At 36.7% G+C, this 15,507-nt stretch overlaps 1 protein-coding gene across 1 annotated transcript in view; it reads right to left on the bottom strand.

Moving 5' to 3' along the window:
- gpc3 (glypican 3) overlaps window positions 1-15,507 on the bottom strand; it is a 157,942-nt gene that overhangs the window by 60,165 nt on the left and 82,270 nt on the right. The window contains exon 3 of the mRNA XM_016245068.1: window positions 7,380-8,068. Coding sequence (XP_016100554.1) covers window positions 7,380-8,068 — 689 coding nt within the window. The remainder of the gene's footprint in view (window positions 1-7,379; window positions 8,069-15,507) is intronic.

Raw genomic sequence — 15,507 nt, 5'->3', positions numbered from 1 at the left:
TAACAAAGGGGTTTTATAGGTTTGACTGAAATAATAATGCAATAACTGACACTTTAATCAATGTTTCAAGCAACAACAACAAAAAAAATTAACAAAAAACAGATAAAGACAAAAAAGTAGCCATTGATAATATCTAAACAATATGTAATAGTATAGTATATAGTATCCAAATTAAAATGTAATAAAATAAATTTTACATAGGGCTATACAGGCATCTAGTGGCAACACAATGATATTACAGATACTACATTGTGCAAAATGTTTATCTTAACAGTCAATTTACAAATAATGCATTCAGATTTGTGGAACTCAATACACTGAATCTCCACAAATTAGTGTCGTTACTATGACAACCAATTTGAATATGACAAGCAACTGGTGTCTGAAAAGAATTATATATTTATTTATTAGATTAGGGGCAACAGGGATTTCGCCTAGGGCGTCAAATTGGCTAGAAACGGCCATGTGTGTGTGGGCTATTTTACAATGGTTTTGAATACAGCTCATCTCATCAGATGTCAGGAGTAAGATCCATAAGCAGAGATTTAGCTAGGTATAAAAGATTTAGCTTTGGGTGTCTATAAAACAGAAATAGTTTTGACAGAGCATTTGACGCACAGTAGTGTGTAAGATGCATTTAGAGGGCGTAGGAAGAGCCATGCCAGAGTGAAATCAAGAAATAATACAGCGATTTCCTGGACCTGTCTTTTACATTTGAAAGTGGTCTAAAGAATATGCATTAAGTGCCAGAGGTCATGAGTTTGAATCACCCTCAAGTTGTTCCAAACCTATATGGGTTTCTTTATTCTGCTGAACATAAAAGTAGATATATGGATGAATGTGGGTAACCAAACAGTTGCTTATACCCACTGACTTCCATTGTATGGAAAAAAAATACTATGGAAGTCAAAGGGAACCACAAACTGTTTAGTTACTATAACATTTTGTGTGTGTGATTGTGTATAGCAGAAGAAAGAAATTCTTACAGGTTTGGAACAACATTTTTGGGTGAACTATCCCTTTAATGCCACAAACTATTTGTCTTATGAATCTAAAGTGAAAGTGAAGTGACGTGTGGCCAAGTATGGTGACCCATACTCGGAATTTAACCCATCCAAGTGCACACACACACACAGCAGTGAATACACACACACACCGTGAACACACACCCGGAGCAGTGGGCAGCCATGTGCTGCGGCGCCTGGGGAGTAATTGGGGGTTCGGTGCCTTGCTCAAAGGCCTCACCTCAGTCGTGGTAAGGTGGAAGAGAGTGCTTTATTTTTTATTTTTTAAATAATAATTTTATTCAGCAAGGAAACATTAAATTGGAAAGAAATTACAGTAAAGACATTTATAATGCTACAAAAGATGTATTTCAAATAAATGCTGTTATTATGAAATGACTCTACATCAAAGAATTCTAGAAAAAGGTATCACGGTTTCCACAAAAATATTAAGCAGCACAACTGTTTTCAACATTGATAGTAAGAAATGTTTCTCGAGCAGCAAATCAGCATAGTAGAATGATTTCTGAAGGATCATGTGACACTGAAGACTGGAGTAATGGCTGCTGTAGTTCAGCTTTGAAATCAGAGGAATAAATTATATAAAAAAATATATAAAAATATAAAATAGTTATTTTAAATTGTAATAAGATTTCACAATATTACTGTTTTTACTGTATTTTTAATCTAATAAATGCAGGGTTAGTAAGCATGAGATTTGTCTAAGAAATCTTTCCAGCCTCAAACTTTTGAACAGTAGTGTATGTTTTTGATAAGTGTAGATGTCTAGTTGGGAGCTGTCACAGTCGCTCACTCATGACTAGAGATGTACACAGATTTTCCGCCAGGTGTTCAGTCTGAGAGTTTGGAGATGCTATGAGTCGGTGTGAAACAGCACACGTCCTCGGAGTCAGGTGAGATGTAACTACAGCCGAAGTCTGCCTGCACCTCCTCATTTACAGCTGCGAGGTCAGGGGAGGAGGAGCTGCACTCCCTCGGGCACACATCGGCTTCCAGACATTTCTGCTCACTCCATCACTTTCATGCTGCCTTAAAGTATGCTTTTCAATCTTGTTCTTTCTTCCTCTCTCTCTCTCTTTTGTCGCCATTGCTCCCTCAGTAACTGGTAAAAATAGTGCTTCATAAATCATGCATTCTTTTCCAGAGCAAAGAGAGAGGGGGCACACTTTAAAAGGAGAAATGAGAGAGGGAAAGAGCACATTCAATGAGGGGTTTGATGAGTGAGATGTCACACTGCTAGATAGAACATGGCCACAGGGCTCTTCACAATGAGATGTAATATCATTGTTTTACAGCAGAATTAGATTCAGGTAAGAGCAAGAATCATTCTGAAAACTTCTGAAGGTGCTGAAGCCAACAGGATAAAAAATGGTTAACAGTCACCAGAACAGACACCGTTGAAAAAAAATTTAGGTTTGGTTTTAACACTGGCAGGACATCTTGAAGTCAATCCAACTACACAGATTAAATATAATTTATCCTACACTGTGAAATAACGTGTGCTCCTTATTGTCAGTTCTTATTTTGAAAAAAGTTATTAATTTATTGTAAATAAATAGTCTTAAGGTACCAGTTTATTTCAAATAAATAATAATTTTCTTAATAATTATATTTAATATTTATTTAAACATTATATTTGTGCACTGAATAACATATCCATACAAATACTTTAAGCATAAATAAAATAAATAACTGCTAACACATTACAATAAGGTTTCATTTGTTAACTAAATCAGTTAACATGAACTAACAATTAACTACAGCATTTTCATCTTTATTAATGTTAATCTCAATATTAACTAATACATTTTTAAACATTAGTTAATGCGCTGTTAACTAACATGAATAATGCTGTGAAATGTATTGCTCATTGTTAGTTAATGCATTAACTAGTGTTAACAAATGAAACCTTATTGTAAAGTGTAACCAAATAATAGTTAATTTAATTTATAAAAGCAAATAAAATACTTTTATTTTACGAATTAAAACATAATTATATTACTTTTAATACTTGCTGTACAGTATATTAGAGTTTCAGAATTTTTTTACAAATATTTATACAGTGTTCAAAACAATTAAAATGTGTAATTTGATATTTGTTTAGACAGACCCTGTTTGTCTATTTTTGTGATATAGTTTAAGGTCAGATCAAATTTTATTCAGAAGTCCATGCTATATAATAAATGTATCTGAAGGGTACAGATACATTTTCCTGCAACTGTACATTCTGACAGCAGCGATTGCTAGAAAAATTCATAGGGATTATTCAGTAGTCTTTTAACTTTAGCAGAGACATGTCCCTATTGCACATACTCAAATCTACACCCATGCACCTTTGGCTTAGCAGTGGCGTTTTGACACATTTAAAATGTCTTCTTTGAATTCATTCATCCACAGACCATCCTAGAACACAGGTTACGTCTAGGGAGGAAAATCATAGTCAGTCAGTCAGTCAGTCGGTTCGGATCAGGCCTGCAGACAGCACTTTACAGCCAGATGACAGACAAACACACATGCACAAACACCATCTTAAGCCTAATTGGCCATTCTCCCTGTGACATGTCCTTTGTATCTGGGTCGACAGCTGTTGATCACTGAGAGGGGAGAAAAAAAATGGACAAGCAAAGGAAAGAATAAGAGTGCAAAACCCCTTTTCTTCAGCATTGTGCTCTTGAAAAGATAAGCGCAAACAAAAAGAGTTTAAACACAGATAATCACACACCAGACTGAAGAATGCCGTGGATGTCACAAAGATTCTGATCGATTCTCGACAGAAGCTAAGCTCTATAGTTGTTGAACTCAACCAAGGACTTTACTGTTTGTGAAGCTTTTGCTTTCAAAACTCAAAAACTGTGGAAAGGTCATACACCTACACATGTGCTCTAACCATCAGTGTTGGATAGTATAGATAAAAGCATCAATGCCACAAACTTAACTACATTTTCACTAGTATCTGTAGTTCAGCTGTTTTCAAAGTACTATACTTTTCTAGAAAGTAGAAGTGTGACATTATAAAATGTTATTATTATAACATTATAAATGCTGCTTTTTTGTTGAATAGAATGCCTACAGTAATCAACATACTGTCTGTCCTGTTTCATACAAACTCATGAATCAGTTTGATTCAAAAAATTATTCTCAGTAGAAGTCTGGTGTATTACATAAATGAATCTGTTTAAAATAATTCACTAAAATGATTCTCTAACATTTACAATATTTACATGTTTTTTTGTAGCAAAATACTTAAAGTAGTTACATTCTGCTATTTGTCACTGTATTTTTGAGCTAAATAAATTCAGGTGCTTCTAGATTTACTACTATATTATTTACCAGTTTACCAATTTATGTTCAATGCAGTCACAATCCACATTCTTTTTATGCCAAATAAATACTGTTCTGACTGTAAAAATATATATCATCTGATAGTTTCTATTTTTTAAAAGATATTGCCTATTTAATGCATTACAAAGACTGCCTACTTTCATTGCTTATTATATATTAAATAATAATAATATTTTCACTGTTCTTTAAGTATTTTAAACTAGAGTAAATAATAGCTACATTTCGAAGTATCTTCCCCAATACTTGCCCTGTTTCCATCCTGATTGTGAGTTTAATTTAGGTAAAAAATTGAAATATGACAAAAACCTAAGGCAAAGTCACATGACTTTTTGATGCATATCTAGGAATGTATTTGGTAAATGTGTGATAGTTTATGCATGACATAAAAAAAAAAGATATTGTGGCCATGAATTAAGAATTTGTTCCTTTGACTTAATTTGTGGCCACATTTTATTAATTCGCTTCATCGTTTTAGTTTAGTTTGGTCCAGATATGATTAATTCACTCCTTTATTTTAGCTAAGCTGAGGCCACTGTGTACTAGATTGTCCATTTTAATTTAGCTAAATTTTGGCCCAAAAAATATATTTTTTTATTCCTGAATGTCATGTGTAAGACTTCATATTTGTGCAAGTCTTCTTGATAAATAATTATCTAACCACCTCAAGTAAGTGCTTGTTTTTTTTTGTTTTTTTTGTTGGAAAACTATTGTTTATGTGATGAATATAATACATGGATGGAAACCCTGCTAGTTCTAACCTCACACTTCAGGCACACTCTCTCTCCGTCACACACTGTCCTGTTATTAAGCAATAAAGTACAAAGCCAGTTTCACAAGCATCAGTGTCAATGGCACTTTACACTGAATGGCACATTACCATATATATGGCGGTCTGGGTGAATATACAAACACCTGTACTGAGTAAACACAGACTTTAACATCGCATTTCTCCCAGATATCCAGAGCATGGATTCACTGAATGTTTCTAGAGCACATATATTAAGCAACAGACACATATGCAGGAGAGATGTGGCCATTTAGATGTGAAAATATAATCATTCAATGTGACAGCGCATATTAACAGCTTATGGCAGTGTGTAGTTAGGTTATTTTTACATGTGCATCACACTGTAGTGCTTTAATGTGAGGTTACATGCCTGAAAGTATAAGTTGTAATAGCTCCTCCAGGACCCTGCCTTTACAACTTCACAGGAGCCCCATCAAGAAGCTCGATTGCCCCTTTAGGAATAAATAACATGTTCGTATTCCACTTATCAAAGGCCTCTCTGATCTCCACAAATACTGCGTGAACCAAACACAACCACAGTCATAAACACACACTCACTCACACCTACGCCTTACCAGCATACACCTAAGGTGGAGTATTTTACACACTGCGGAGGAGGGGATAAGTGGAGATGGAGCTTTGATGAATAATGCGTGTGTAAGTGTCTTGTGCCGATGGGAAACTCAGTGTTAAAGTGGAAAGTTCAGTATGTCGTCCCATTATGCAAAAGCTGAACAAGCTCCACCATTGCTCATGTTCAATATTTCATGAGCACTTGCCCTCCTGATCTCGCGAACATACTCTAGCAACTGGAGTGCCTTATTGCTGTTTAAACTCCTCCTGCCCCCACAAAAGGACCATCAGTGAGAAAGGTTTGTCGGTTCCTGAATAAATGTTTGGGTAAAAATGTTTTAGAGTGATCTTACGCAAGATGAACACATCTAAAATGGTTATCAAGGAAAACGAGGGGAGAATATTGCAACTAAACTTATTGCAACTATTGCGGTTACTGAAATGTTTTTACAAAGCCGCTAAGAAGACATGGTGATGGAAAAAATATGAGATGGCTGAAATAAATTCTCAATGCTTTTCCATTCCCTCTCAAAATGTCTGCGCTCTCTTGCAAAAATATTGCCTTCCTCACGGAAATGTTGCATTAACTTGCAAAACTTTTGCGCTCTCTCGAGAAAGTATTGCGTTCCACCAATAAACTTTGCATTCTCTCACAAAAATACAGTTAAAATACAGTTTTTCCATCACCAGTTTTGGATTTGTTTGCAAAAACGCAAAATTTTGCTTATGAATGCAAAAGTTTTGCAAGTGAACGCAAAAGCATTGAAATATAATTTTCACTCCCATCTCATTTTTCCCATTATGTCCCTTTATGGGCTCCATAGTTTTTTGAAAACTGTTTTAAAAAGTTTTGAAAAATAATTATGTATATATATTCTAAGATCCCCAACATAGCACAATTGTAAAAAATTTAATTAATAATTATTGATAATTTTATTAATTATTCATTTATAATTTATATATCAATTGATTAAATAATTATAGATAAATATATATATTATGTGCTTTGTCGATGGTATTTTATAAATATTAATAAATAAAATATGTTACCACATTTTTATTTTAATACATAGTCAATTATAGGACTGCATTTAAACTGCCTCTAAAAAGACTGAAAAGTCATTAAAAAGTCTGTTAACACCTTTTCCGATAATTGTTTCACATTTATTTATTTAATAAAATTTCCATTTCTTTTTTTTCAAATATTTGAAAAAAAAAAAACAACTATATTTTTATTTTCTTTCAAATATAATTATTCCTTAAAAGTACTAAATATCATTAAGGAATCTGAATCGTTAAGTGGAATTGGAATTGTGTCATGTTGGACAGACAGATGAAGACTGTAGCTTGACTATAACTAGGCATGTAAATGTCTAACTATATATATCTATACTGAAAGAGGTGTCCTGAAAAATCTTGATAGCTATTTTGATTTTTATAGCCCTAGGCTCTGTTAACAGCCAATCACAAAACTAGCCAATCAGAAACACTCTCTCTCTGTGAATCATTTCACTCGTTCTGGTCTGCTGACACTGGGTTTGCTGACATGTCTTTGGATGTTGAGGTTTTGGAAAGAGGGTGTTAGCAAAATGGCTGGAATCGCCTACAGCGCTCAAATTCTCTCCCTGTTTCTGAGACCGAGTGTCACTCACCTGTGTGCTAACTTTGCTTTTGGCCGCCACGGCTTGTTTGAGAGCCTGTCTGATAATGACGTGCAGTCTGAGCACCACGACCTCGATGTCCTGCTCCCCTTTCATGGCAGCGGCGAGTGACCCCAGTTCCTCCACGTATGACCTCCAGTGAGGCTGCACCTCCGTCGCTCCCCCCAGACACGCCCCCATGGTGCTGACACACAGCGGGCGGCACGGCCGGGCCTCCAGTAGGCCTTGACAGTGCGGGCAGTACCAGAGCTTCAGCAGCGAGCGGCCGCAGTCCCTGCCCGCACGCAAGTGCTGGGTGGTGTTGACCACTTCGATGCCCAGGTTCAGCGCTTGCAGGAAGACCCGAGTGGCCAGGAGTGAGCGAGACAGCCGGGTCATCATCATCTTGGGAAATGATCCGAATGCAGAGGTTCCACTCCAGGCCCCACGGAGGCATTCCTCCGAGATGCCTGTCACTGCCCCGTTGCCAAGGAGACGCTGGTAGGTGAAAGGAAAAAGTCGGGAGAAGAAGGTTGAGACCATGTCGTTTACGTTAGCATCAGAGCCCAGGATGTAGAAGGACATTTCCAGGAATAACTGTGTGACGGCTCCACTGGCTCCAGCCCCCAAACTGGGAAACTCCTCCCGTAACAGCGTCAGAGTGGAATTACGACCCAGACGGAGCACCATGTCAAAAGCCTCTGAAATATAAGAAAAATAAATCAATCAATGGAAGAGTGATGACAGAGTATGAAGGGGTGTCCACTAATTCTCATAAAAATGGTACAAATGTTGTCACTGGGGCTGTACCCTTTCAAAAGTACTAATATGTATCATTTAGGTTCTATGTGCACTTTCAGTACTACTATATACGCGGAAGGTATAATATGCACCCTTTAGGGGTTAATAAGGTACAAAGGGGTACCTTTTGAAAGGGTACTTTTGTAACTTTTTTTGCACCATTAAACTTAGTCCTAACTAAGTATAAACAAAATATTTTTAAAAGCCACAGTGCAGAAATAAGGGTTGGACCAAAATGGCAGACAACTGGACTACATCAATGAGATTGTGTTTTGTGTGACAGGCTTCAATCCTTCAGACATTTACAATGATTTTGACATTTACGCTCGTTTACATTTTAAGAGAGAGAACATTTCTAAGTGGCTCTCAAACATGAAATTGGTCTGAACTACACATTTTCCTGTGTCACAAAAATGTCAATTAAAATAGATAAATGTCTAATTTTCCAGTTTGTTTTAAGTGTTTATCTATTGCCACTGCCACTGAGCTCCAGCTCCAGAATATATATTATTTAATTATCTGCATATACTGTTTAGACTATAATATAACATATTTAAATATAATAATTTTATTATAATTTATTTATCATATTTCAATGAGAAGTTGAAAATTATGTGAATTAAAAATTCACTACCATTCAAAAGTTTGGGATCAGTGAGAATTGTTATTTTTATTATTATTTTATTATTTATTTTTTACTTTTATTCAAAAAGGATGAAACTGATGAAACACAACTGTAAAGACATTTATAATGTTAGAAATCTATCAAATAAATGCTATTCTTTTGAACTTTCTATTCATCAAAGAAACCTAAAAAAACATTTATTAAGGTTTCCACATAAATATTGATAATATTAAGAAATGTTTCTTGAGCATCAAATCAGCATATTAGAATGATTTCTGAAGGATCATGTGACACTGAAGACTAGAGTAATGATGCTGAAAATTCAGCTTTGCCATCACAGAAATAAATTACGTTTTAGAATATTAAAATAGAAAACAGTTAATATAAATTGCAATAATATTTTACAATACTAATGTATTTCCAATCAAATAAATGCAGCCTTAGTGAGCAAGAGGTTCAGCCAAAAAATATATAGGTGCAACTTAATTAAGTACAGACTAAGTTAGTTACTAAGCTCTTTGTGTGAACATTATAAAAGAATATTGCAACTCTAATCAGAGGCAGCTAATCAAGGTTTTCATGATTACTAGAAACATCCCAGCAGGTGTGTTGGAGTGAGGTTACAGAGTATTTGTCATATAAAAAGAGAATATATAGTGTGTTGGATTGGTCCAGACGCTACATAATATAAATTGCAATAATATTTTACAATACTAATGTATTTCCAATCAAATAAATGCAGCCTTAGTGAGCAAGAGGTTCAGCCAAAAAATATATAGGTGCAACTTAATTAAGTACAGACTAAGTTAGTTACTAAGCTCTTTGTGTGAACATTATAAAAGAATATTGCAACTCTAATCAGAGGCAGCTAATCAAGGTTTTCATGATTACTAGAAACATCCCAGCAGGTGTGTTGGAGCAGAACTTTGCAAGAAGGAGACCCTCCAGGAGCATGTTTAGACACCCCTGATCTGAGGCATCAAACCTATTCACTGACAATCTAAACATTTTACTGATGCAGAGACGTCATTGAAAAAACTGAAAAGAAAAAACCTTGGATACGCAGTAATCCACAGAATCTCTTCCTCACAGACGCACACACAATCCTAATCCCTGAAAGACGATAAACAGTGAGAAAAAAAGGAAGATAGAATTAAAGCTTCCTCTCTAGATGAAAACCACGATGTCCTTTTAAAACAACAAGGGTGCTTTTCAAGAGCCTTATAGCTTTAAAAGGCATTTATTCATCCGTGCTAGATGCTGCGAGAGAGATGCTGAGATCTCCAGAAAACAGAGTACAAAGAGACGAGACATAATCAGTGGCATCTGAAATTCTCAGTGAAGCCTTATCAGCACGCAGGCAAAGAGGGATTGCTACCGAACCCACCCAGACTACCGGGGAGACCAGAGACGAGAGGATGAGGGGATTTGGGAGCATGTGGAGAGGAAAAATGAAGGCTATAGGGAAAGAAGAAGAATGACAAAGAAATATGAGTGAAGGGCCTTGGGTTCGACATCCAGACAGGGTGAAGATGATTGAGAGGTGGGGAGTCTGCAGAGCCGTGATATAAGCATGCTGCCGAGCAGACTGTTTACAGCCACATACGTGAAGAGCTCCATCCATCTCTCCCAGGGAGTCCGGCTCTCAGGGGCACAGGATATTACATCAGCACAACACGCTGGAGGAGTTTATGGATCGCACTGATTGAGATGAGATAGAAATCACTTAGCACTAAATCACAGAGCAGTTAAAAGTCTCAAGGTGCTTTTAGACAACCAGAAATTCACTCTCACTGGCTGTGCCTGGAATAACGTACTACATACTCATATATAAAATTATATCTGTAGATATATGCATTGTATGCATGCTGTGCACAGCATGAAAATGTTCTGTTTGCGTGGAATTACTATGACCTTTTAGTCAGTATTTGATTGGACCATTTTTCCAAAGGCATTTTCCAAGTTGACATAAAAGTTGACAAGTTTACATCAAAGGTAACATTTTAGTTTAGGGACCAAGTCTCACTATTAACTAGTTGCTTATTAGCATCATATTACAAGCATATTGGCAGTTTATTAGTACTTATAAAGCACATATTAATGCCTTATTCTGCATGACCAAACTTAACAACTACCTTACTACTAATAAGCAGCCAATCAAAAGTTTATTGAGGCAAAATTAGTAGGTAATAGTTAGTTAATAGTGAGAATTGGTCACCAAACTAAAGTGTGACAAAAAAAATCTTGCTTTTACATAATATGAAAAATAATCATATTTACTTTTTTGATGGTAACTGGACTCTGCAGTTTACTTGATATTGTCATTTTATTGCATTTTAAATGCAATGTAGAATAGTACTATTTGCAATGTTTATTGGTGCATTATTAATATTATTAAAGCTATACTACAGTTCAAAAGTTTGGGGTTGGTAAAATTTTTTGTGCTTTAAAAATAAATATTTTATGCTCACCCAAGCTGCATTTATTTGATGAATATACAGTAAACCCATAATATTGAGAAACATTATTACAATTTAAAATAACTGTTTTATATTTTAATATATTTTAATAATTTATAACTGTAATGGCATAACTGATTTTTCAGCAGCCATTAATCCAGTCTTCGGTGTCACATGATCCTTCTTCTTATTCTTCTTATTATCATTGTTGAAAACAGCATAATATTTATGTGGAAACGGTCATACATTTGATGAACAGAAAGATCAAAAGAACAGAAATTATTTGAAATAGAAATAACATTTTAAATGCCTTTTCTGTCTGTTTTAATAAATGTAATGCATCCTTGCTGAATAAAAGTATTACTTTTTTATATAAAAGTCTTACTGACCTAAATGTTTCAAATAATATAAAATAGTAGGTGAAACAGTATATAGTACCTAACAATAAACATTTCAAACAGTAGTATGATACATAGCTGTGATATGACCTCGACAGTGAGTGGAATCCAGTCATATTAATCTCAGTAACAAATGTTTATTTTATATTTTTAATCTCATTTTGTGTAAAGAATGACACCTTTTGGCGGTATGACAAAATGATGAGTCAAGACGGAGGTTAAATATCTCAGTTAATATTGCCTCAGCAGATATTTCCTCACACAGGAAATAGAAGGTCAAGTGGAGCGCATTGCATTGTGGGATACAGCATCTCACGCTGTGCGCTCTGCTTGCTCACTGCACATTTTGCCAAATGCAGCAGGTCACCTGGGTATTCAACAGCCTACAGGCACATATTTACATACTGTGCACAGTATACATACTGCAGGAACAGTTTGCCATTCTGAGACAAACAACAGCAAAGTGGCTTCGAAATCGGCTAGCACACATACACAGTGATGATGTTGGGGTGTGTTTTGCTGAGATTTACCATACCAGGGTGAGTAATGTGGTGTTTAGGGAGACAGTGTCTAGTGCTCTGTGCTGATGTTAGCAGTAACGCAGCGTCTCGGGTGTGTGTGCTTGCGCTGGGGACAGAAACCGGTATGTCTGCAGCTCACTATGAGTTTGGGCTGTGAGTTTACCCGCCGAACAGCACACACACTTCTCTCTGTGATCAACGAGCTCTCAGATGCACTGAATGCCAAGCAGGATGCTCAGGGAGACACTCTCACACGTTAAAGAATAACAACAGACACACATACAGAATATCACACGCACGTCAATTCATATGCAAACACATTCATCACAGCACACCAACTCATGCTGTTTGCAAAAGCACCAGCATAAATAACTCATGCCTATACACTCATCACATGACAGACAACAGCATTTATATTTATGAACAAATATTGACACACAAGATGAAATATAAAGAGAAATCACAATGACATGAGCTTAAAACCAGTCTATATATATGAGAGCTGGAGTTAAGATCTAAATCCAGACTCAATCTAAAACCAGATCTCTCAAAACCAAGATTCAAACCAAATCCTAGCTCCAAGACTTGTTTTTTAAGAAGCAGTATGTTCCTTTTACTTAATACTATAGACTTGATTGATTGTGGCAAAAATCATAATTACAAAAAAAATCCTGTTATTATTAATTTTCAATAAATATTCATTTACAGTCAAATAGCTTTTTTGTGTAAGGCAACTCCATGCCATATGATCTATGTAGGTTACACATCTAAAATTAAATTAATTCATTGCTGTTTATACTGCTGCAAAAGAAACACAATGTTGAAATTTTGACAAAAGGAGTAGTTCTAAATAGAATGTTGAAATTAACACTTTTCATAGTTAATCGAAGAAACATATTATTTTAATGCATTTATTTATTCAAGTAAATTAAATGAAATTTTCCCACAATGTCATCATCACCTTTAGTATGATATTAATGGACTACATTCTTGTCTGTAACCACAGGTTAAGACCCACAGCCAAGACTCTATGTTCAGAGACCCAGACCAAGACCAAGGCCTCAATTTATTGGTCTTAACAGATCTCAGAATCAAGACTGCAAGATGAAGACTCCATCTCTAACTGATCTATACGACTGCCTCCCTCAACCAGCATAACGCAAGCCATCAAATGCATACAGTCACACAATTTTACTTTTAATCATGCATACACAAAGACTATATCCTGCAGCTTTGTGTTACTTATGTTGAGGTGTCTCCTCCCAAGACACCAAGAACAAAAGATGGAGAACGAGAGAGAGAGAGAGACAGAGCTCTGCTTCTTTCCTCTCTACTTCATCAATCTCTCTGAAAGCCTAGTGTAAGGCAGACAAAAGAAGCTGTATCACTTACAAAGCCATAGTGGGCTTTAACAGTGGGAGAGTGCAGCTCGCTCTCTTAATGCAATGCAGTATTTGAGCAGAGGGGTCATACAGATCACAGCTGAATTCAGTCTGCTCTAGTTTCCTGCGTCTGATCTGGGCTTCGGGTACACGGCAAGTCTGTTATCAGTCAGGTGTCCACAAGTCAGGTGTCCACTAATGGGGTGAGCATAAATGTCTTACAAAACACAGAGCAATGGTGAATATGGTGGTTGTGTTTTGTATATTGGTTCAGTAGGAGCCTGACAGAAAATCACCACTGGATGAGCCACCACTGACAAGGTGTTTCTTATCAAGGTTATAATTCAAAAAGACAGGGCCAGCAAAAACCTTTATTTAATATTTAATATTGTGTACATTAGTGTAGAATTTTAAATTATTTTCTTATTCATTTCATTATTCAAAATCCAAAACCTTGCAGGTTAATTTTCAGGTTAAAATGAGATTTCAATGTAGTCTCAGATTTTTGGATGCAACTGCTGTTGTAAGTGGTCTACAGTGGTCCTCTCTGATCTCTATTTATTTATTTTCATATATATATATATCAATAATGATATTATTATTAATAATACAACACTAATATTATTAAAAGTTTTTTTTTTTTCAAGATCGACTGGACAGGATAGATGGATGGACAGCCAGTCAAATAGACAGACAGACAGACACACACACAGAGAGAGACACATAGGTAGACAGATAGAATTTAACTTGTATGGAATCTGAATCATTCTTGCACTTACTCTTTACTTTGTGTTTTTATCTTCAGACAAGAAGCAGAAATGCACTGCTACCGCTCCACTTTCTGCAGGCCCTACAGCTATCAAAGCAGTCAGTTTGAAAGGTGAACATTTATAGAAGAGAATTAATTTAGATTAGACTTTAATCAATACATCAATCCAGCGAGTGCTCGCTCTAAACCAGTTGTGTGTTCTGACATATGCAGGGCCGCTGCGGTAATTCAAGCTGCTCAGAAGCGCTGCTCGGACATCCATCAGAGGACCATACACTCATTATGCCCACCAGGCGCAGATCATCAATAAATTAGCCATGCAACGAGCCCAATCAATTTGCCTGATGGAGTGTCACCTCTAGCCGCCGGGGAGAGTGATGGGGGGGAAAGCAGTGCCACCTGGCCCCTCCCCCGCCAGACCGCCACAGAGCCTGAAACCATCAACGCTAATAAAGTCTCTATCTGCCAGACGCGAGGCGCGTTTCATGCATCACCCGTAAGTTATGTGCATTCAGAACGGCTCCATTGATTAGAGCTGAGTTTGTTTGCCGTACGAAGGATGAGGGAGTGCCCGCGTAACTCGAGCGCCACACCTGCGAAGAGGTTTCAAATGGGTGGTCAGGGTCTAGATGCCAGGGGGTGATGAAGTAGTGTGCGGGAAGCTGTAAAAGTGCAATGGTGGAGTGGTAAGAGTAGGATAATATTTCCCGTAAGGGAGAAGGATTTCTGGTAAGGTCCCGATAGTATCGCTCCAGCCATAGACTGGACGGCATTGGGTTACCAACACACTCACTCTCCTCTGCCTCTCTCTCCACTCCTCACCCATCTCCATTGCCTGAGAGACCTCTCACTCATTGACAAATGGACTTCTGGGAAGACACCGATGACTAACCAAAGAACAGGAACTGCTCTCCTCCTTTGCTCCAAGATCTTATTATGAGAGAATCAAAGTGGGCCATATAATGTAGCATGTGCACATGCATGTGATATCAACTTCATTTCTCACTCATAAATCCTTTTAAATCTGTTCTGAGCATAAGTCCTCATCGTTTACTAAATTCTCAATCTGAGGGGTCAGTGGATGTAGCATTTGGCGCCAGGAACACGGACAGAGTGACCACAGTGACTTTTTTGTATGGATCACATTGATTTCCTGTTCTGTGACTTTACAGGGGGCAAAGTTGA

The sequence above is a fragment of the Sinocyclocheilus grahami genome, unplaced genomic scaffold (assembly GCF_001515645.1).
Source record: "Sinocyclocheilus grahami isolate Dianchi unplaced genomic scaffold, SAMN03320097.WGS_v1.1 scaffold23.1, whole genome shotgun sequence".
In the NCBI taxonomy this organism is placed as follows: domain Eukaryota; kingdom Metazoa; phylum Chordata; class Actinopteri; order Cypriniformes; family Cyprinidae; genus Sinocyclocheilus; species Sinocyclocheilus grahami.
This window is presented reverse-complemented; position numbering and strand designations above follow the sequence as displayed.